This window comes from Pelodiscus sinensis, chromosome 26, assembly GCF_052426305.1.
Source record: "Pelodiscus sinensis isolate ZL-2025 chromosome 26, ASM5242630v1, whole genome shotgun sequence".
Classification (NCBI taxonomy): Eukaryota; Metazoa; Chordata; order Testudines; family Trionychidae; genus Pelodiscus; species Pelodiscus sinensis.
In genome coordinates, this window is record NC_143077.1 from 14682145 (window position 1) to 14704751 (window position 22607).

Consider the following 22607-nt stretch of genomic DNA (forward strand, 5'->3'; position numbering starts at 1 on the left):
CTGTACTAATTTATCAGGCAATCCTGAGCCGGTCCAGTCAATCCCCAGAAGCCATGTTTCATATTTATGGCCAGTGGACACTAGTAGAACTACTATGGTTACCACAGACCACCACCAATTACATTTTAACAGACATCTCACTGCTGTAACGTGAGTCAGTAATAGACCAGTTTGATCTTGTTCACACACATTTAAATAATCCCATGTACCATGCTGTAGCCGGGTCTGGGTCTAAGGATGTAAAGGAATACTCGACTAGTCAATTACCTGATAAGCAGGATCTTACTGGGCAGCACTACTGACTATTCGCTCATTCTGCCCCCTGCATTTTGAAAGGGAAGCCGGCAGGAGAGGACACCAACTGAATCCCTGGTCCCAGGTCTTAGCACAAGCCGTCCCCCCTGCCCTGGCACACTGCATTTTTAAAGGGAAGCCAGCGTGAGTGCTGAGACCCGGGACCAGGGAGTCAACCAATGTCCTCTCCTGCCAGCTTCCCTTTAAAAATGCAGAGCGGCAGCGGGAGGTTGTGCTGAGATCAAGCATGAGCCGGGAGTGAGCAGGCACGGCCCTTCCTCATCGACTACTCAATTAGCCAGTTAACCGCTACTTAACATCCCTATCTGGGTGACAAGGGTTGTGTTATAACTGGGCCCAACTGACCTGCTAAAGCCAGTCTCCAAAGAGCAAGAGAAGGGTTTGGATGAGACCAAGCTCCCATGGATGGTTAGAGTGCACACAAATAAAAAGGAAGGTGGCAGTAGAGCGCTGGGTCCCATGAAGCTGTTTAAAACCAACGGGAGAAGCCAGGAGCACTGGCTCAAAGTCCAGTATGTGAATCACACAATGGCCAATGAGCCAGATTTTAGTTAGCCTGCTGCCCCATTTGCAATTTTATTTTCCCCATGTACTGTCTCCTGGTAGCCACATCCAGGGCAGCACCTAACAGTGAAAACAAAATGGAAAACAAAAGTGATGCTCAACAGGATCTCACGTTTATTATTGAGAAGTGATTAATGGTGAAAAGAAAGGCAATGCCCATTCCTCATTGGCTTAACAAGAAACTGAAGAAACATATTCACTACACATTTTACAATATTTTTCGTTCAAAATTCATGTTCCTGTAAACAAAACAAGTTTTTACCACTGTTCTCAGCCTTTAAATCAAATTAATCCAGACTTAATCTGTAATCCATATAATGCACAAGAACAGAACATTTCTTAGGACTCCTAGTACTTGACTTTTGAGTAACAAAGGGTCAGAGGAAAACAAACCACCCTCGGACGCATCCTTGGCGACAATTTCCATTCGATTCTTCTAGGCAAATAAAGCCAAATTTTTCATAAAATTCCTCTTCTTCCAGTCCAAGGAAAAAATAGTTCTTCCACTTTCTATGGCGGATGTCCAAAAAAAGTCACAACTCGGTGTTCCAAGTGCAAATGTCAAAACCAGGGGAAAAGGAGGCACGAGGAAAGTGGAAGAAAGGGATGCAGCAGGGTTTAAAAATTAGAGAAAAGGCATATGCCACTTACGGACTTTCAAATCCAAAAACATAGTAAAAAGACAAAAAACAAAGCATATGCTCTGAAATCACAACCAAAGCCAAAAGAAAGGGGACAGTTTTTACCTATACTCTACCTAGAAGGGATTTTTTTTTGTTTTTGTTTTTTTTAGTCCTATGTCTCTTGTGACATTCCAATACTTGTTTTTAAACTGCGAGTTTGTAAGTTTTTTTTGTTTTAAAGTCAATGAAATTAAGAAAAAGTCCTAATTCTCTCTGGGGTGTTTTTCCTCCTCCTCTCTCTTTGAAAGATATCCCGAATGCAACCTCTGCTGGGAAAGAGCCTTTTACTTGACACGGCCTTGGCGTTCCTGCAGGAGAAAAGAAAAGGTTAGTTTAGAGTAACTCTTGCAAACCTTTCATGGTCAAGAGGGCCTGAGATTTTGTTCATTACGATCTCATACCCAAGTCATCAAAACGTAGGGCTGGAATGGGTGTCAAGAGATCTAGGCCACATCCCACTCTGAAGCGGGATCAGTATTCCTAGACCTTCCCTGGGTCCATGTTAGACCCACATATTAATGGAGACAGTCTGGCTTACGGCAGCAGAGGTCCTTTATAACTAAGCTGAATAGTTTCTGTTTAAGGAGTAAGCGCTCACTTTAAGGGGCAGCTGCCCATGGCTAGCGTGACAACGTGCTCACATCGTATCGTGTGAAGCCTCCCAGTTCCTGACATTTCCCCTTGAAAACACAAGTTGCCACCACAACCCTCCTGGCTCCTTTCCTCTTCCTACCTCAGTAACATCTTTTGCAGACAGCAAGTGGGGAGGTCCTCCCGATCAAATTCACACAAAAAAACAGCTTTGACAGATGCCACCTGCTCAGATTTGTCCAGCCTACCCAGTGTAAGGAAATGGGTGAGAGAGAGAAGGGCAGATAGTGACAAGCTAGTGAGCTAAAGAAACCATCCACTGCTAAAGTTGTGCCAATTAACTCACTGGAAACAGTCTTTCTGGGGGGACCAGGTAGAGGCAGTCACTATGCTTGTGACCAGTGAGGGTTTCCATTGCCTCAAAGGTGAAGTGAAGCAGGAGGCTCCTCTCCACTCCCATAAATGCATCTTCAGAAAGCCGTTCCCGAGAGACCTGCCTTCAGTCTCAATCCTATCAGGCTAGAAATTAGTGGAGAGACTGAGCAGGTAACAGTGGGGAGGAGAGAACCTGAATGGGAACGGAGGGTTCAGGTGCTTTCAGGGGGGAATGTGTATCAGGAGTCCATGGACTCATTCCTGTCTAGTAAGAAGAGAAGAGGAACTGAGAACAGCGTGTGTTCAGGCCCTCAGCCACTGCCAAGGAGCTTGCTCAGCGCTAAAACCAAGCCTCTCTGAATCCTACCGCCACAGGATTCATGCTTCACAAAGACGCTTCATGATCCAGAACGCAGGCCTTAATTTTCAAACCAATGTCTCTAGCCGCACTGCAGCAAAAGCAGCACTCTGGCTGACATCTCATGGGTCCGTATGGGTCCCTTTTTCGAAGCATTCAGTATAAAAGTCATGAATGGCCCCACCTCACTGAACAAAATGGCAAGTTCTGCAACCTAAACGTGGCCGTACCTCAGCGCTCCAGAAGGAATGAACAGAACAAAGGAGGGATGTGAAGGACTAGTCGACATCCGATAAGCAAATGCTTAGTCAATTACCCGATACTTAACACCCTTAGAACGAGGCAATTCTGAGTGATCCATTCCCTGTCATCCACTCCCAGCTTCTGGAGGCTTACACCCAGCGCATGCATCTGCCCGACCTTCTTGGCTAATGGCCTATTCTCAATGAACTTACGTAATTATTGTTAAACCCAGTTCTACTTTTGGTTCTCCCCACATCCCTTGGCAATGCATCCACCAGCGGACAGCTGCGTGAAGCAGCATTTCCTTAGGTTTATTTGAAGCCTGCTGCCCAATCAGTTCTTTGGATGACCCCTAACTCGTGTATTACGTGAAGGGGTAAATGTTATTTCCATGTTCTCATTCTCCACACCATTCAGGATCTTTTCTAAGTTTAACAGTCCCAATCCTCTTCCTCGTATGGACGCTATTTAAGTGTGCAGTGTCATTTATTGCCCTTCTCGGCATCTTTTCCTAATCTAATACATCTTTTCTGAGATGAGCTGACCAGGACTTCAGCTAGTATTCCAGGTACACACATACCATGGATTTATGCAATAGCATAATAGTGTTATTAATCCCTTCCCTAACTGTCCCGACGTTGTTACTTTTCTGACTGACACTGCACACTGAGCAGGTGTGCTCAGAGAGCTACCCAGATTCCCTGAACCTCTCCCTTGGGAAGAGCTAACTTAGACCCCATCATTCTGTATGCAGAGTCAGGATTATTTTTTCCCAGTGTGCATTACTTTGGAATGAACAATGAATTTCATCTGCCATTTTACAGTTCAGCCTCCCAGTTTAGCAAGTTCCCTTTGTAACACTTTAGGGTCAGCTTTGGACTTAACTATGTTGAGTCATTTTGTGATGTCTACAAGTTTTGCTACTTCCTTGTTCGCCTTTTCCAGATTTATGAATGTTGAGCAACACAGGTCTCAGTACTAGGGATGTGAAATATAGGTTAATTAACTCATTGACTAGTTGATGGATTTTTTCCATCGACTAGGCGATTAGTTGATAAGCGAGGGAGCCATATCGGGGTTAGCTCCGAGCCCTAGGAGCTAACCCCACTGCGGCTCTGACTTTTAAAGTTAGTAAGAGCCCGCCCACTCTTAATACATTTAAAGGGCTGAAGTACAGCAGGGGGTGGGGAGGGGGAATCAGCACAAGCTGGGAATCAGCTGGCCTGACTCACACTGGGTCTCCCCTGCTGCGCTTCTGACTTTTAAATGTATTAAGAGCCAACAGGTTCTCAATACATTTAAAAAGCAAAGTCCCAGCATCTGGGACTGGGTGCGAGTCAGGAATCAGCTGATTCGCATCTCATGCCTGGTCCCAGCTACTTCCCTGCCCCCCATGGAGACAGTGCTGGGGGAAGAGGCTTTGAAGCCAGCTTCTCCCCCCTCCCTCCTGCTCCCTGTACCTTGCTGCCTCTATGGCAGCGGGGGGGGTGGGTGGGGGGGAGAGAGGGTGAAGCAACCAGTCACTTACATTCCTACTCAGTACAGACCCTTCAGGAACCTCTCCCCCCCTCGTGGAAACCGCCAATTTATTCCTATCTTTTGTTTCCTACTTAAACCGGTGACTGACCCGCAAGAGGCCCTTTGTGCGTATCCCACAGTGCTCACTTTACTTAAGAGCCGGTCAAAAGGCTTTCTGAAAGTTGAGGTACACCCCAATGACTGGCTCAGCCTTTCCACACATTTGTTAGCACTCTCACCGAATCCCAACACACTGATGAGGCAAGTTTTCCCTTCAAAGCAGCATTGACTCTTCACCACCATATTGTGTTCATCTAGGTGTCTGATAACTTAGCTTTTTAGTTCAGTGGTGGGCAACCTGTAGGCCGCATGCAGCCCACTGGGGCTCCACCTGTGGCCTGAGTCGTCCCTGTCTGCCCCCCATCTCCAGGTGCTTATCGCACTGGAGCCCCATACTTCCTACTCTCCCCCCCCCCAACACTTTCAGAGCTCCGTGAATCTGCTGATTCATGCTCTGTCCCTACTCCTCCCCCTCCCTCTCAGAGCTGGAAAGCCACAAATCAGCTGTTCAAGCTCTGGGAGGGAGGGGGAGAAGAGCAAATCAGGCAATTCATGGCACTCAATGTGCCCCAGTGCTGAGAGGAGGGTAGACGGGTGCATGGCTGCACGGGGGAAGGTCGACGGGTTCGGCAGGCTGCAGGCAGAACCCCAGCGGGCTGCAGGCTGCCACCACTGGTCACGTGAGCCACTGAGATGGAGGGCCACTCATGCAGCTCACTCACTGCTCCTGGTTGCCCATCACTGCTCTAGTTTCAACCCATTTGTCTGGCATTGAAGTTGGCTTCCTGGCCTGTAATCATGCCAGAAGATTGGAACGGCGATCCTCTGGGGTCTTTTTCCGAAATTGGTGTCATGCTAATAACTGCCCTCCAATCTCTTGGTGCAGCAACTGATTCAGTAGAAGGAGACTTTCAAACTGACATCTGTCTGGGAGTGAAAATACCAACAATGTCACTGCTGATCACTGTAACAGAAACAGGTAGTTGCAAAACCCACAACCACCTCCAATGCTTTCCCAGGGCCAATGGCTGGGCTCTCCACTACCCAGCTGCCAAAACTCCCAACTTCCCCTCGACAACCGCTGCACCACAGTCTATGCATTGCCATTATTTTTTATCTGGACATGCTGAAAACTGAAAGGGGGAAAAGAGTAAATTAAATTGAATTTCTTATCAAAGAAACCTCAGTGGCTACTGCATGGATTTGGCTACTGCATGGATTTCATTTGTTTTCATGTTTGATTATTTTTAAACGGTCAATGCAGCTACTGCAAAATTTCCCCCTCTGCTTTTTCATAATCAAGGGGCTTTGCCACAGAACTGGAGTCCGGGTTACCACAAAGGTTTAAAAAATAAGCTGCAAAAGGAGTTGCTAACTTAAGTCTGTTCAAAGCATTATTTCAATTGTCAGTAACGTGAATGTCAATACAAATACCAAAAATCTGCCAACCGATGAGCTATGTCTGCCTGCTAGTGTCCATGTCCAGTTACTGACTGCCCCCTTCTCTCTACCTAGTCATTCCTTGTGGTCTCTTGCTGGAAGCTCATTGAAAGGGCTTGACATGGGCAGGGAGTTGCTCCAGCCTAGCAGGTCCTGCAACAGCCGAGGGGGCACTCAGGCCAGCCAGAGCAGCACCCGTCCGTGGCAGGGAGGCTACTCCATCCCAGCTGGGCTAGCGTGGCCCCTCCATCTTCCCCTATTTAAGCAGTTGGTTAAATATAATGTTTAACCTGTTAGCTGATTAAATGGATTTTATATCCCTATGCTCAACTCCCACTTCCCTTTCTCCATAGGACATCAGAGACAAAGCCCAGGATAAAGCTCCACACACTTAAATGCTGCTGTTTACATGAAAACTAGGTTAAGGCGGAGCACATTCTGCTTGTGTCTGCCATGCAAACTGAAGAGAGCATAAAGCTGCAGCAAGCAAGCACAACGGATCACCAAAGCCATTTTCATCCCCGGGCACCACAGCACAAATAATAAAGCCATGTCACGGGAGAAGCTGCACATCAAAATGAAACTGCCAAGTCTTAGTCCTGCTCTGCCTCCTGGTTCTGTCTCCAGCACATTTCACTAGCCCCGGACAGGTGGCAATATGCCACCCCCATTCAGGGAGAGGGGCCACAGTTGCATAAACTGAACCCCCCCCCCATCTTCTCAGGCACAGATTGTTTTAAGCTGGCTGCAGGAAAACACAGGCTTAGAACTGTCCCCCACATTCTAGCTCCAAGTGATAGAGCCCCATCTGGTCCTGCAGATAGCGGCTGCAGCCCTGCTAAACTCTTCAACCCATGAGCTGACCAGACAACCCCCAAACCATGGGTTTAATCAGTTGTTTTCTCCTTTCCCATCTGTGAAAGTACAGCTACTCCAAAGCATGCACAAGGAAAGAGACAAGGAATGACAGGGGATATGGAGAAAGAGTCAGAGGATGCAAGAACAAAAGGACAACACAACCCAAGACGACTCCCAGAGATGGATCCTCCATACAGTCTGGAGGGCGGGCCAGAGACTGAAGGAAGCAGACTAGAAATTAGGGATGTAAAATCCCATTTAATTGGTTAACCCACGAGAGGGGAAGCGCCCCGGACCGCTGCAACTGGGCTGGAGTGCCCCCTTCCCCCGCGTTGCTCTGGACGGCCGGAGCTATCCCTGTCCGCAGTCGGCCCATGCAGGGTTGAAGCAGCTCTGCCCATGGCAGACAGGAAGCTGCTTCAGCCCCCACTGCTTAACCTATAAGCAACACCCATTTAGGGTGACACTTACTGGTTAACCTGTCACATCCCTACTAGAAATGAACTCTTCAGTGTCAGGATGGGGGGCTGTACTACACATTTCTCAACTGAATAATCAGCTGGAAGAACTAGTGCCAAACTGACAGAATAACTCTGCTACTGCCCTCACGTCACAGAATATTGGAGGCGTTTCTTATAACAAGATGGTGCAGAAAAATCTATTTGTCTCTATTCAGATGTTTGGCTTGTTTATTGCTGCAAGTGACGCTGTGCTGCACAGAACAAGGACCTAGGTTTATGCTCTCATCCAATTTCCTTCTACTCCAGTCCAGCCACTTATGAGCACTGAAGGAGGTACGGGGCAAGATTTCATTCTCTCCATTCATGGCACCAGTTTTTCTGGGCTTTTGGTTGTAGCTGAACGAGCAGTTTCATTTGCATTTTCTTCTATGAAAGAGGCCCTGGCCTAGAGATGATGTCCCTTCTATACAGTCCACCACCATCCAATGCAGTGAAGCTGCCCCCCGCTCCCTCTCGGTCTTGCTCTCCAAGGGTAACAAGTGAGTGCTGAACCACAAGAGAGGTAGGCAGATTTTCTGGGTCAAAAGGGGAGGGAATTAATGCCCATAATGTGTCTATTCTGGTTTTCCCTCAGATCTCAGAAGAGCAGGAATACTGACAAGATAATACCCACACAGACATGCGAAATCCCAGGAAAAGGACCCAGGTGTGTGCCTGCCGATATGTGACTCCATGGATGACAAAATTGTGGGCCATTCTTTATCAAGGCCAAAGTGTAACAAACAATGCAAGAAGGACTCGAGGAAGGAGCCGGAGCTGTGTGTCAATGCAAGATGGGCAGGAGTACCATGGGTCAACAACGGGATGTCTGAGCAACACAGTGGATAACAAGAAATGTATCCTTGCTTAGAGCAAGTGGAACAGGCAGCTATGCCATGCTGCAAATACATGTGTGAACATGCTATGTTCTGCTAGAGTTGCACCCAAAATTCTCCATTTCAGACAGTGCTAGTGTGCAATTAGAAGCCTTTGTAATTACCCTAATTTTGTAATTAATTTCAGCCATGTCACCATAGTTATAGGGAGGAAGTCATGATGTAACAAGTTAGCTTGCGATATTACTGAATGAATGAGTCTAGTGCAGTGGTTTTCAAACCTTCTTTGTCACCCCGTTGAAGAAAACTGTTGATTCCCATGACCCAATGTAACGATCTTGATTCGAGGGAGGACAATGGGGTAGGGTCAGGGTGGGGTGGGGGTGGGGGGAAGAGGGCTCCATTTGGTGTGCAGGCTCTGGGGTGGTAGGACAAGGGTTTTCAAGTAGAAGAGTGGGTTTCCAGCCTGGAGAGCAGGGCAGAGAGGTTCAGGGTGAGAGGAAACTCAAGGCAGGGGTGAGGGTGGGGTTCAGAGCGGGTGCTGGAAGTGGCCAGCAGCAGGCCTGGCTCAGAGGTGCACAAGTGGCTTTATGTGCTGCTTTCACCCACAGGCCCCAAAAGCTGATGCCCAGACAGTGCAGGGAACCCCATCCAGCCTGGTCTAGGAGCTGGACCAGCTGCAGGCCACAGCACAGTCTTTGGTGCCGGGACACCCCCACTGGTCACCCTACAGCAAGGCGACCCAGTGCCTGATATTCTGCGACCCAGTAGTTTGAAAATCCCTGATCTAGTGGAGTAGACAAGAGAATGCCGTTTCCTAGCACACAGCTTGAGAGCCAATTGTGGCAGGAAGAGTAAGAGACTTAACTGAATGTTTGTAACTAGCACCTATAAGCTATGAGCAACGGCACATTCGAAAAGACGAGGATACAGAGGTATCAATACCATGCACTTGTATTGAACCATAGATTCATAGAACACTAGAAGTGGAAGAGACCTCAACAAATCATGGAATCCAGTCCCCTACCTCCCCTACCTAGATTATCCCCCAGAGGTGTCTGTTTAACCTGCTCTTAAATATCTCCAGAGACAGGGACTCCACAACCCCCTAGGCAATTTATTCCAGTGTTTAACCACCCTGACAGGCAGGAAGTTTTTCCTGATGTCCAACCTACACCTCCCTCACTGCTATTTAATTGCCCTTCTCAGAGGCTCACACTGATTTAGAAGTAGCACTTACCCTCAACACTCCAACAAGGCAGGCAAGTATTATTCCCAGTTTACAGATGGAGAAAGATTTATCCAGGGTACAGTTAGACACTGAACCCAGGACTCAACCTCCAGTCTCACACCCTCACTACCACACCAGTGATTGCCAAGTATGTTCAAAAGCTTCAGAGGGGTAGCTGAGTTTGGTAGCACTTTAAGTTTTAGACTATTTGTTGTTGTTTAAGTTTTGCCAAGTATGGCTGAGGCAGGTGGGGGTGGTCTGGTTCCAGTGCTGTCTCATTTCAACACATTACTTTCCTGACATTTTTCCACATAAGCAACTGCTGTAATGAGCACAGGGGTGGGTTTTATGCCTGATTGGCAGAAGTGGTGAGACTTGAACTTTTAGGCTGAGCGCCACATTATGAAATTTGGGAAACCCCGTACGTTAGACCACTCTCCTTCCTCTCAAGTCATATGCATGGTGACTAAAATTCTTTCCTTCAGATTCATGCACACAACTCCAGCAGAGATCAACGGAAGATGTGCACCTTGACCGGGGCAGAATTCAGCCCCATTTTCCAGCAATAGGGATTCTGGAACAACAAGGATTCTTTAAATCCAGAATCATTTTGTTTACTTGGAAATAAACTATTTATGATCGCCCATGTCAGATCATAGTCAATCCTAACCAAACTGATAGTTTCAAGACTTCCAAAGTTATGTCACAAGTCAGTTTAACTTCTGATTTGAATTAGAAAGAAGAATGATGTTTCTACCAATGAATTTTCCCCCTAGCTACACACAGCCAGCCTTTCCAACGAGATCAGCTTGAAGTGTAGCTATGGTCAGTACGAATGACTTACTAAAATAGCACCTTGTTACTATGCTTATTCACGCCCTGTGTAACTTCTGGGTCTTAAATGCTCTGTTTATCTACACAACAGTATTTTGCTACTGCCAGCATTGGAGAGCCAATACAGCTGCATCCTACCCAGACCCACGCATCAACAGAAACACTAGTTCTAGTCAGTCCACAGTTCTCCCCCCACGTTTTGGTTTGTGACTCTGGCTGAATTTTAGTTATCAATCTGCATTGCACTTAGTGCTCCTGTAAGTGAGCTCCTTAAAATTAGAGTCAATATCAGAGAGCCACACCATGCTAGAAAGCCTTGCAACTTGACCAAAGGGCAAGCAAAATGGATCCCATCTGTGGGATCATGTGCCAAAGGAGGATATGTAATCACTTTTGGAATTTTGAATCACTGGCATGTACAACACAAGTGTTCCAGCAAACCTCAACTGCTCTGACAGGATATAGGAGGAGAGGGATTCTCTCAAAAGGTCCAAGGCACAGACTGAAAAGCCGGATCACATTATCAGACTGAGTTTGCGAGTCCCGGCAGTTAGAAAGTTCTTGCTTCAGCATAAAAACTGAGCATACTATCTAATAAGTGTGTAGGATGCTTATCACTATGGTAGCTAATCAACAAGCTGATTACTCTGTAGGCCTTGATTTAACAGGGAACAGCAAGTTGTCCTCTTTCAAGAGGAGCTGTAACCAGAACAGGAGCAGCGTAGGGCAAGCACTTACGGAGCACCAACCATCACAATATCTGCACGCTTTAAACCACAGCTTGCATTTATGTCAGCCATCCAGCCTGGGAGCTGGGGTATGAGGAGGGATTTCATGGAAGCCTCAGAAAAACAGCCTCTATTTCTGCAGCAGCAGTTACATGTTGTCAGTTGTTTCTGGTCACCAGCTGGCTGGCAGACATGCTCAGATCCCCCAAGACCTGTTTTCAAGGCAACATCAATACTGATGCCACCTATTGCGAAGGACGAATTTGGCAGTGTTCAGTCGCCATATCAAAACTGCATTCTGAAGCAACAAGTCCAATTTCTACACACACTTAGAGGAACTCCACTGCAGGAAGCAGGGGGCCTGAAGAGTGTAACTTGCACAGGAAACAGAACAGCACAGGGTCCAAGGGAAATCTTAACATGCTGCTGGACACCAACTGCCCAAAGCCACACCACACTGAGCCAGTAGGCCCCTGTCAGCAAAGAGACGCATTTGAACCCCCTTCAAAACCACAGTTAAGATTTTAAAGATGTATCAATACACCTTACCCATCAGAAGCTAATACAAGGTCTGGGACCCTTCTGAGTGGGATTCCAGAGACATCTATTAAGCACCACTGAGCTTCCACCTAGGGACGTAGATGGGTAACCAGTTACCTGGTACCACCCTACCAAGGGCGGAGGGCTGATCCAGGCCCAGGCTTGGGGAAGCACCCCCCCTCCCTCCCAGGACCTGGCAGCCCCAAGTGCAAAGATGGATTTAACTGGCTAACTAATTAACTGGGATTTTATATCTCTACTTCCTACTAGGGATGTAATAGTGCAGTCAATTATCTGATAAGCAAAAGCTTATAGGTTAATGCGATATAGACTATGTGCATTTCCCCCTCCACACATTTTTTTAGCAGGCTGGCCAGCAGCCCAGCTCAGTCCTGGCTTGGGACAGGTCTGGGACCTACCCCTGCTGCAGCTCTGCATTTTAAGTGTATTAAAGCTGGACAAGCAGGCAGCCTGGCTCAGTTCCAGCTCTCACAGGGTCTGGCAGCTCAGACCCGCCCCAGACAGGGGCAGTAGGGCAGAGTGGGAGGGGGCTTCTTGACAGTGAGGCCAGAGAGCACTGGCTGCCAGCCCTGCCCCCAGGGACTATAGAATACTCAACTAACTGATAAGAATTCATGAGGTTAATCGACCAATTAATTGATATTTTAACATCCCTACTTTCCACCCAATTCTCCCCTGGCTTTAGTGTACAGTAGAGATGCGAATGGGTGACCAGTACTTGGAGTAACCAGTCATGGGTGGAGGGCTGCTCCAGCTTTGCCCGGGGGGGGGGCCCAACAGAGCCCCCCTTGCTTGCCCCTCCCAGGCTGGAGTTGCACATGACTCCCCCTTTAAGCATACTGGTTAACCAATTAACAAAACAAACAGGATTTTGCATCCCTAGTCTAAAATAGTTTTGCAACTTCCATTCCAAGATACTGTGAAGGAAACAAGATTCCCTATTCCCACACTCAGCTGTTAAGAACACTCCCAACACCTTCCCACCTCCATCTGGAAACTGTGCACTGTAACCACCTTCCTGAACAGCCAACTGTACTTACAAGACTCATTAGCTTTATTATGGTTCAAAGTTAGAGTCAACAGCTGTGTAAACCAACTCCACTCTTGTAAGTTTCAAGGTGCTACTGGTGAGGCCCAGAAAGAGGTTTGTGACAAGACCAGTCTTCTCCCCTTAGAATCACAGAGCTGGAAGAGACCTCAGGAGATCATTAAGTCCAGCCCCCTGCCCAAGGCAGGACCAATCCCTTGTCCCTGGATTTACATAATCAGCTATTCATGTGTACATATTGGCTGCTACGTCATTCCATACATAAGGAAATAATGGATGTTTTCCAGTTTGCTGGCTCTGTATGTTTGACAACACTTTGTTACCAGGCAGTTTGTTTCCCTGCTTGTGTCTTTCAGGACACTTTCTGAATTGGACTTACACATTCAGGAGTTAAAGTTGCCCAGTCCGGCTTTAATAAAAATCAATAGCAATTACCAAGAACCTTTATTTGAACACTGTTGAATATTATTAATTGTGGGTTTAATTGTATGTGAAAGCTCATAACTTAAAACAAGGATTAATGTGAAAAGGTGCAAATGGAAGACAGGAAAATTGCATTTGTACAAACAGACAGACTTGGTATAATTCAAGGACTGTTAAGATTATGCACTGTAAACTAGAAAATTGTAGAAGCAAAAAAAATGAAGGAAGCAAAATTGGTAAGTCAAACTAGATTTAATTGGTAAACAAAATGACACCCGATTACTTCACCCATCATTCCTTTCTGGGGCTCTTCAAGATCACTTTGGGGAAAAAAATTGGCTACTGCAGGAAGTGTCATCAGAATGGCTAGTACCTTCATTATCTCCTGCCACCCTGATCATGAGACATTCTAATTGGACCAGACCAGAGGGACCCAGATGACCGTACCACCTTTACTGACTCTAGCTGAGAATAAAACAGCCATGGACTTCAATGGCAACAATCCCACTAACATCAGCTTCCTCCCTTTTCGCCCCAAAAGAACAGCTCTCTGTGGTTAGTATTCTCGAAGACTATTGAATATGGGGTTTTCCAGTCTATACATTTCCTCCGGCTAAAGGGAGAGGGATATGGGATGTCATTAAAGTGTAAAACTTAACACTTTATATTTCAAATGTTTTGACTGTATTTTCCTATATAGATTTCTAAAAAAAAAAAAAATCATATGAGTCTTCTATTTAGCTTGCATAGTACCAAAACCAAGTCTTTGGATATAAAACCCCGGACCATATTTAACACCATTTAATATTACAGCAATTGGCAGGGCTCAACAAATAATACAATCTACTCGCCCGTGGCGAGTAGACTGTAACCCGGAAGAGCTAGGTTCGGGCGATCTGCGCATGCACAGATTGCCAGACAGCACGGCTGGCGAGCGGGGCTTGCTGCGGTTTGGCAGCCCTGGCAATTGGTTTATGTTAATACCTTTGGACCATTTATTCCATCTAAATTGAGAGTTGTAATCTGCAATGGTTACAGTAGGGATGCAACTGACTAGTCAACTACCCAATAAGCATATGCTTGTCAGGTAGAGTAGTGACTCAACTAGTCGCTTACCCTCCTCCCCCTTTATCAGAGAGAGGCAGCTACGGGGGTGGAGGGTAGAGGAGCAGGAGCTGACGCTGGGAGGAGCTGGCTTGAATGCTACTTCCAGCACCATCTCCATGGTGAGACCGGGTGCGAGCTAGGCCAGCTGATTCCCAGCTTGTGCCTGGTCCTTCCCCACTGCAGCCCTGCCTTTTAAAGGTAAGTAGAGCCTGGTGGCTCTTAATACACTTTAAAAGGCAGAGCTGCACTGAGAGCCACCAGGCTCTTCATACCTTTAAAAGGCAGGGCTGCAGTGGGGTTAGTTCTTGGGGCTGGGAGCTAACCCTGCTGTAGCTCTGCAGTCTCCTCCATTATCGACTAGTCGATGGAAATCCCATTGACTACTCAATTAGCTGATTAAACGCACTTGACATGCCTAGGTTACAGTAAGTAATGCACCACTGCTGCAGGCTCGGGATCAAATCTCACTCAGGGTCACATGAAATTGATTTATGACTTTGGCTAGCTGTTAGCACCACCCATTTTGGACCACAAGATGTTTTGGAAAGGGAAGTTCATCCACTTTCAGAATCTCAATACAAAGCCTCCGCTGCACTCGGTCATACAATACAAACGAGACAGCCAGGTTTGAAAACCACTGAAGTCTAGACAAGTGCTTCACAAACAAGATGAGCTTTATATTCATTTTACGACAAGGCCACAGGCAACTGGCCTTGCTCTCTCCTCACGTCCACTAGCCACCGGATGCAAAATTCACTCCATGAGCTCTAGGAAGGAGGGTAACACCCCCTATGACCTTTATATAAATCTTGCTATTTCATAGGTATTTAAAAAGAAATCTGGTGCAAAAGGTAATTGGGACACAAGATTTCTAAAAATTCCTAAGTTCTTTACAACTGTATAGGACTGTGTTAAACACATTAATACCCAAGTATCAACCTGTTTGGGGCCAAGATATGACCTGCTGCATAAGACTCTAAAGTGAATGATCCTCAGGGCTTTAATCTCAAAGATCTAGTATGATGCCAAGGAAGTCTTAAAAAGGTAGCTACTTAACAGTGGACCTATACCTTTGTCATTTCTTAGGCCAGCCAGCCAAAGGAGCACAGCAAATCAAAACACACTACCAATGCACACAGAAAAGAAAAAATGCCATTTTAATTTCAAGATCAATTAGACATGTGGGCAGAGGAGAATAATAAAATAATAAAAGAAAAGCTATTTGCAAGATAGAAACTTGGTATTCCATTACAAACAATAGCAAAGTAGTTTACTCACAAAACTGCTCTGTACTGTCCTTTTACTAAGGAAATTCTAATGCAGGATGGACTCCCTGGCCCAGCACCCTCGGGACCAGACCAATCCCGGATAAGGGATTTTGCCAGAGCAGAGGAGGTCATATCTGCTCCCACCCCCACCCCAAGCCCTGGACCAGCCGCCAGCCTCCTGACCAAATCCCTGCCTTCCACTAGGACACTCTGGTCCTGCACGACCAGAGTCCCAGTTAACAGAGGTTCAACCTGTAGTATGACACTAGAATTGCTGTCTACATTTTTAGTTCTCCTATAGAATGGCTCACAAAACACCCCAATGTTATTAAACTGATTCAATGCAGTACTACAGGCCATCCTTCAATTAAGAAGCAGCATATGGGGCAGTTACCCATTGGAAAGAGCAACCACTCACTCCCTAGCCCACTGATCAACTTGCATAACAATTGTTAACCAAGACTTCCTTGGACAACTTTGCTGCAGCAGAAGTGCAGTTGCACTAATGTGTCTGGCAGCTGTCCAGCTGTGTGTCAGTGAGGAATTGGCTTAACTTGTAATGCTGTAATTTCTAGTATTACTACTCAGTACAACAGACAACATTTGAGAAAATAAGGCAGGTTCTAATAACGGTTGCTAATATGCTCATACAATGACAAAAATACAAAAAGAATCCTCTTAAATACTTGCTTGTCACAGGTCACACACAGACGACACAAAGCAAAACAAAGTGACCCAGTCAGAAAAAGTGTTTCAGAAATACATTCTAAGAACAAAGAGAAGTGTGGGGCTGGAAGGGACCTAAACAGGTCATCTACTTCACCACATTGAACTGAGGTGAATTGCTCCGGTAAAGCTAAACCAACTAAAACTCTGAAGGTAAGAGGTTCATGTGTTCACACGCTAATACCTTCCTAATTCGTCCTAGATCCTAATCAGCTTTAGGGTCACGTGACCAATTATATTTCTGCACTGGGTAGAAGCAGCAGGCAAGAGAACTCTAGGTATGTGCTTAGCTGCAGTGAGCTTTCAGAAAACAAAATGACCAACTGACATCCAGCTTCAGAGCCAAATAGCTTTCCTTCAGAAACAGCTGTAATAAAGGCAAAGCTATCTACAGTTACATGGGCTATCTACAGTCACCAAAGGGCTAACAACAGTTCCAGTAAGTTACCAACACTTCCCTAAAAGCCACCCACCCACCCAGCATCACTACAACATTTTCCCCTCCACGTACTGACATCTCAGGAAATATCTAGGGAATCCTCTTCCTAAAGCTCGCCAAAACCATTCGAAGAACAGCAACCCCAACCCTAGAGTGCAGCACTTTTACTATGAATTACTGGGAGGGGACAAACCTGACTCCCACCACATTAAAAAGGCTTCCATTTTAGTTCATTGGGGTATTAACAGGGGAGGTACACAGCTTGTATAAGAGCGAATAAGATAACAAGCAAATTGAGAATTTAAGCAAATTAAGTTTGCTTTGATCAAGGACAGAGACAACACTGATGAAGAAAAGTCTTCTGCAAACTGGCCCTTGCCTAGATCACCTCCAGCAGAACAGAGTTCAGTTTCCTTTGCCTCTTCACTGAGACTGCCAGCAAGGACACCAGTTGTTACTAAGCAATTAGCTCACTGCAGGATGGTCTGAGATTAACTCATTTCACATAGGCGATTCCCAGCCAGAGGACAATGCCTTTTGGTAACCTGCAACATGTCCTGCATTTGACCCTGTGACCTAGAGGTGAAAGGTTCTTAATCCGATTACCAATCCTCGAGAAACAATCTCATCTTGACAACTTCTAGGGATCAGCTTCACAAGCTACCAGTTGACTTTAACAGCCATTAAAATCTTGTAGGTTAATGAGATGTATTAGCTCACTAAAACTCAGAGGACTTCTACACTACAATCACAGTGACACCTTGGCCGTGCCGCAAGTACTCCAGTGTGGATGTTTTTTCATTGCTGTAGTACACCCATCCTCTTGGAGAGGCAGTGCTGAGAGGATAGAAGTCTTCCATCAGCCCAGCTGCATTTACCAGCCTCCTACCTAGGTCATGCAGGGTGCAAAGTTTTTCCACAGTCCTAAAATTTGAGTGTAGACCAATCCTCTATGTCCCTGCACTAACTAGAACTGGGTTACTTTTCGTAATCTAACTCCCACTTTGTTTGTACTAAGACGGCTTCTGGTTATTGTTATTTCACAGCAAAGGAAAGACTCCTTTCTTCTAAAGGAGGAAGGATGTGTATGAGTTAGAGCAGTGTCACCAACCAGTCAAATGGGATCTACTGGTAGATCTCGGAGCCTCTGACAGGTCATCTGACTGGTTTGGCCAAGAGGCTATTGTCAAGTGCTGGCACTTCAGCTGCCCCTCTCTTGTCCCTTGTCTTGGGGCTGTCCCCCCAGGAGCCTCCTGCTTGCTGTGCAGGGCAGGTGAGGGAGAGGAGGGTGCTGACATCAAGGTGCCTCCTCTCTCAACCTGCATCCTGTCTCCACAGAGCAGAGAGGGGGGCACAACAGGACTTGGGAGAGAGTTTGCTGGCTGCTTTTGGGAGCAGTGCAAGGCCAGGGCACAAGTGAGCCTGTCTTAGCCCCACTGCCCTACCGCCCAGGAGACACCTGAAGTAAGCCATGTCCAGCTGGAGCCCACATCCTGAAACCTTACGTCTAGTCCTGCATCCCTAGCCCTGAGCACCCCTGCATCCAAATGCCTTCCCAGAGCCGGCACCTAGAACCCCCTCCACCATCCCAGCTGCCTGCAGCTCAGAGCCCTTCTCACATTCCAAATCCCTTAATCCAAGGCCACAGCCTGCCCCTCACTCCTCTGCCCCAGCCTCATGAAAGGGAGGGAAGATGCAGTGAGTGTCTCAGAGAAGGGGCACAAAGGAGGAGGGGCCAGGGTATTAGAGTGTAAGGGAGATCTTGGATTGCACGTAAATTAAAAGCGATCAAGCACAAAAAGGTTGGAGACCAATGAGAGCATACAACAAAGAGCTATACATTTTGCCTCTTCCACCTTTCAAAAACTCCTCAAGTATATAATGAGGCTCACTTTTCAGTTACAATAAAGTGCCTTGAAGTCAGATAAAAGGCAAAATACAGAGTATTACACTCAACAGGCAGGTACCGGGACAAGCAGAGTAGTTTATTTCCTCTATCACTGTAAATATATCAACTAGAACAGTGGTTCCCAACCATTTTTATACTGCAGGCTGGCAAACCCATTCACAAACTTTTGGTGGACCGGTAGCATTTCACTTGCATATCAGCATATTCATTATGCAAATAAAGAATATGCAAAAAAGTTACCAGTCCATCAAGGGGCTGTGCCAAACAGCTGGTTTCAGCTCCAGGCTGTTTAGGGGCCTTGAGGTGTACCCCCACTCTGACCCCCAGAGTTGTCACAAACAGCCAGTTTCAGCTCCAGCAGTTCGAGGCCTGGTACTGGTCTGCAGACTGGTAGTTGAGAACTGCTGAACTAGAATACTGTTTAGAGAAGGCTGGAACTGTGATGTGCATTTCAGAACATTAAGAGGTAACAGCAAGCAGGGCCAGCTCGAGCCATTCCAACGCATGTGCAGCCCCGCCTCCTGGCACGCTGCGCACCTTACAGCTGCAATCAGGTGCACAGCGCCTGCTTGCAGCTCTAAGGGGCGCCGCGCAGCCGGGCGAGCAGCACCCCTTATAGCTGCCATCAGGCGCCCCCCCCATAGGTTGGCGCCCTGGGCAGCTGCCCGGCTAGCCCTCTCCTTAATCCGGCCCTGACAGCAAGGATATTCAGCACTGGTACATAAAAAAATTGATCACATAGGGATTTTGCAGAGTCAGTACAAGAATGGGAGGTAATCTTATGACCAACAGCTGGATGAAAGGAGCCATGTCAGTGCAAACAAAAGTCTTATATCAAGAGCTGCAATACCCAAGTAAAACCAAGCACACAGAGAAGGGAGTTCTAACATTTTTGTTTACTGAGAATGGTTTTATCGTGATCCATAGGCTAACGTAACAGGCATTGGGCAAGAGAACAGTAACAGAAGAATCACGAGCATCTCCACCAATCTTTGGAAAGTACTTCCCCTCTTCCCTTCTCTAGCCAACTACAAAACCAACGACAAAGCATGCTGAAAAAAAGTGTTTTAAATGTGATTAAAGTATGTTAAATCTGCATTTGCTAACCAGCTGGATTTTTTTAGTTATTCCCCAAACTGCACCCCTCAAAACTGGCAGTGGCATTAGTTCTCTATTATAGTGTTTGAAAGGAGGTTTAATATTCCTATGAAGCTTCAGGTGTCAACTAATGGGAAAAGAACACACTTCAGGAAATAATGGTCCATCTGGTAAGTCCCATGTTCCTACTTTGAGATTCTAACAGATGCACCCTGACACCCAAATCAGCTCTTCAAGACTCAATACAAGCTTCATTCTTACTTTCTGAAAATAATCCTTTTACCAATAGTGAAGCAAACACACGACACGTTGCCACTCGAACTGAAGCATGTAAATATTTATGCAAATGCCTTTCTCAAGTCCACAGAACGTGTGTGCACGGTTTACACGCAATTCATAATGCCAAGCAACAGAACAGAGCTATAAAACTGAGATCCACTGCGATTCTTGGAGCACTCATGATTTTACCTGCATTACTTTTGAGCCAGGAATACACAAGATGTTCAGCCAGGATGAGCAGGGATGGCATCCCTAGCCTCTGTTTGACAGAAACTGGGAATGGGCATCAGGGGATGGATCACTCGATTACTACCTGTTCTGTTCATTCCCCCTAGGGCCCCTGACAATAGCCACTGTCGGAAGACAGGATACTGGACTAGATCAGTGGTTCTCAAACTGTTTGGCCCATGGCCCACCTGGCTCAATGCCACCCTTCCCCTGGACCACCAATTGCTAACGGAAACTTGCTGTTAATTACATAAGTTACACCTGAACCATTCCGCTAGTGCACTTTAACTTTTTCATGTTAGTTTACCAAACTTCATTTAAAATGAAGTAAAATATTAATTTGTCTAACAAAAAGTTTCAATATTGTCTCCATTTATGGCAGGGCAGGGAACCTTTTTTGGATTGGGGCCCACTGACCCACAGAAAAATCAGTTGGGGACCACACAAGAAAGAGGCAAAAAAAAACCACTGATGTGGCCGCCAACTGAGACCTCACTCCTCCCGTGCTCCAGCCCCATGGGGTGATGGGGAGAGACAGGGAGGATTGAGGGCTTCCCACAGGCCAGATTTCTGTTCTGGAGTTCCAGGGTAAGTGGATTTTGGAGAACCCTCCACAGCTCTGGGGTTGGGACAAAAATGAGGGTTTCATTGTGCGGAACAAGGCTACCAATGAGGCGGATAGGGATGGGGGTGCAGGATCTGGACAAGAGGTGAGGTGCAGGAGGGGATGAGGGTACAAGGTCTGGAAGGGAGGGTACAGAAGCAGGCTGGGAGTAGCGTGCCTGGCCAGGGGAGAGGGTGCAGGAGCAGTGTGGAAGTGCAGGGGGGCTGGGCATGAGGGGGAAGGAGGCACTTACTGTACTTGCTTTCGGGATCCATGCTGCTCCCAAACATTGTGTCCCAGGCATGGCCTCCTGCTACTCCCAATGGCCTCAATTCCAGCCAATGGGAGTAGTGGGGAAAGCCTCCAGGCAGCATGTCCACGTGCAGCTGTTCCCCCAGCTGAGGGTGAAGCAGTGGCAGCACACGGAGCTGCTTCCGGCTCCACTTCTTCCCCATGAGCCAGATCTCACAGGGAGTTTTGGGGCTTAACCCCCACCCCCAACCATCAAGGGAAGCCGGTGCTGGCACTCTAACCTCGCGGGGGGAAGGAGGAAGAAGCAGGGCTTGAGTGCCCGTACGTGGTCCCTACTGCAGGGAGAGGGAGGGTGAGCTCAAACCACTGACCATCTGGAAGGTGGTGGTGGAGGACACAGTTTGGACTAAATGGACCTTAGGTCTGACCCAGGATGGCTGTTCTGACGTTCTCAAGTCAATGCTACACCTTCTGGTAACAAAGGGTTACTACTAGTTTTAAAAATAAAGCAGTTCATACACTACCGCAGTCAGTGATGGAATTTACTGTGGGAGCAATTGTTAAAGGTCTTGAGAAACCTGAAGCCAGCCTAAATAGGAGCTATCAGCTTCTGCAGTCTTGGATAGAACATTAAAGGGTCTGGAAAAACCTATTTCTGGATTGGAAAACAGAACAAAAACTAAGGACAGGGAAGAAGTGGAGACCAGCATAAGAACGGAGACACAGCAGAAGAGAAGGCCCAGTGGTCTGCTCATAATAAAGGGAATTTAAAAGTCTAAATTTGTGTGTAAGAGGACACGGAACAAACATCAAAGTAAAACATCGCTCATATGACTGTTTAGATATGCTCTAAAGAGACCGTTCAGTGCTCTAAAGAAATCTGTTACCCCAACGTATCTCGGTTGCAGGAATTCTTAAAAGGATTAACTTGAGAAACAGGAGAGAAAATACTGAGTCCAACTCCCCAGAATTGCGAGAGGGCTAGGAGAGACTACATTTGTCACAGTCACTCTGTACAAGCTGCTCTGCAGAAGCGACAGTACTGAAATGGCCTTGGCCAAGTACAAAACCAAATGGAACAGTTGTAGCTTGTTAAAAGTTAGGCATCAGCCAAACTGAGATGTTTAAGCCTCAAGGAACAAGAATGCAGAACATGTACAAAGCGCCATCTTCCACTGACTGCAGAGACAAAGAGCCCTTAGTTGTGGGGTTTCTCTAATACAAAAGAGGTCTAACAGACCATGGACAGGCAGTCTGCCATTAACTGCTGCTGGGGCAGAGTTTGAAATTGGTATGTGAATCCTTTTCAGGTGGCCAGCTGAGGTGCTCACAGACAAGATTTGCTCTTGCCAGCAACAGTCACAAGGCAGAAACACAAGTATCTATTTTATTAATGATCAACAAAACTAGAAGCCAGGAACCCAAATGCTGGTTCTCATTCAAGTGATGAAACAGTAGCTGCAGGAAAACTTAAAGATGATTTTCCAGGCTGCCTCAAAGTGATCTGACAAGTCAAGCAGGCCCTGAGATA

At 46.7% G+C, this 22607-nt stretch overlaps 1 protein-coding gene across 2 annotated transcripts in view; it reads right to left on the bottom strand.

Annotated features, from left to right (window-relative positions):
* Positions 1 to 970: 970 nt before the first annotated feature.
* Positions 971 to 22607, bottom strand: part of YTHDF2 (YTH N6-methyladenosine RNA binding protein F2) — a 31143-nt gene continuing 9506 nt past the window's right edge. The window contains exon 5 of one of the 2 annotated variants that reach the window (XM_075908849.2): positions 971 to 1870. In XM_075908849.2, coding sequence (XP_075764964.1) covers positions 1847 to 1870 — 24 coding nt within the window. In that variant the 3' untranslated portion in view covers positions 971 to 1846. Of the gene's footprint in view, positions 1871 to 20035; positions 22004 to 22607 lie in introns of those variants that run through there. The other variant, XM_075908850.2, reaches the window with a different exon arrangement.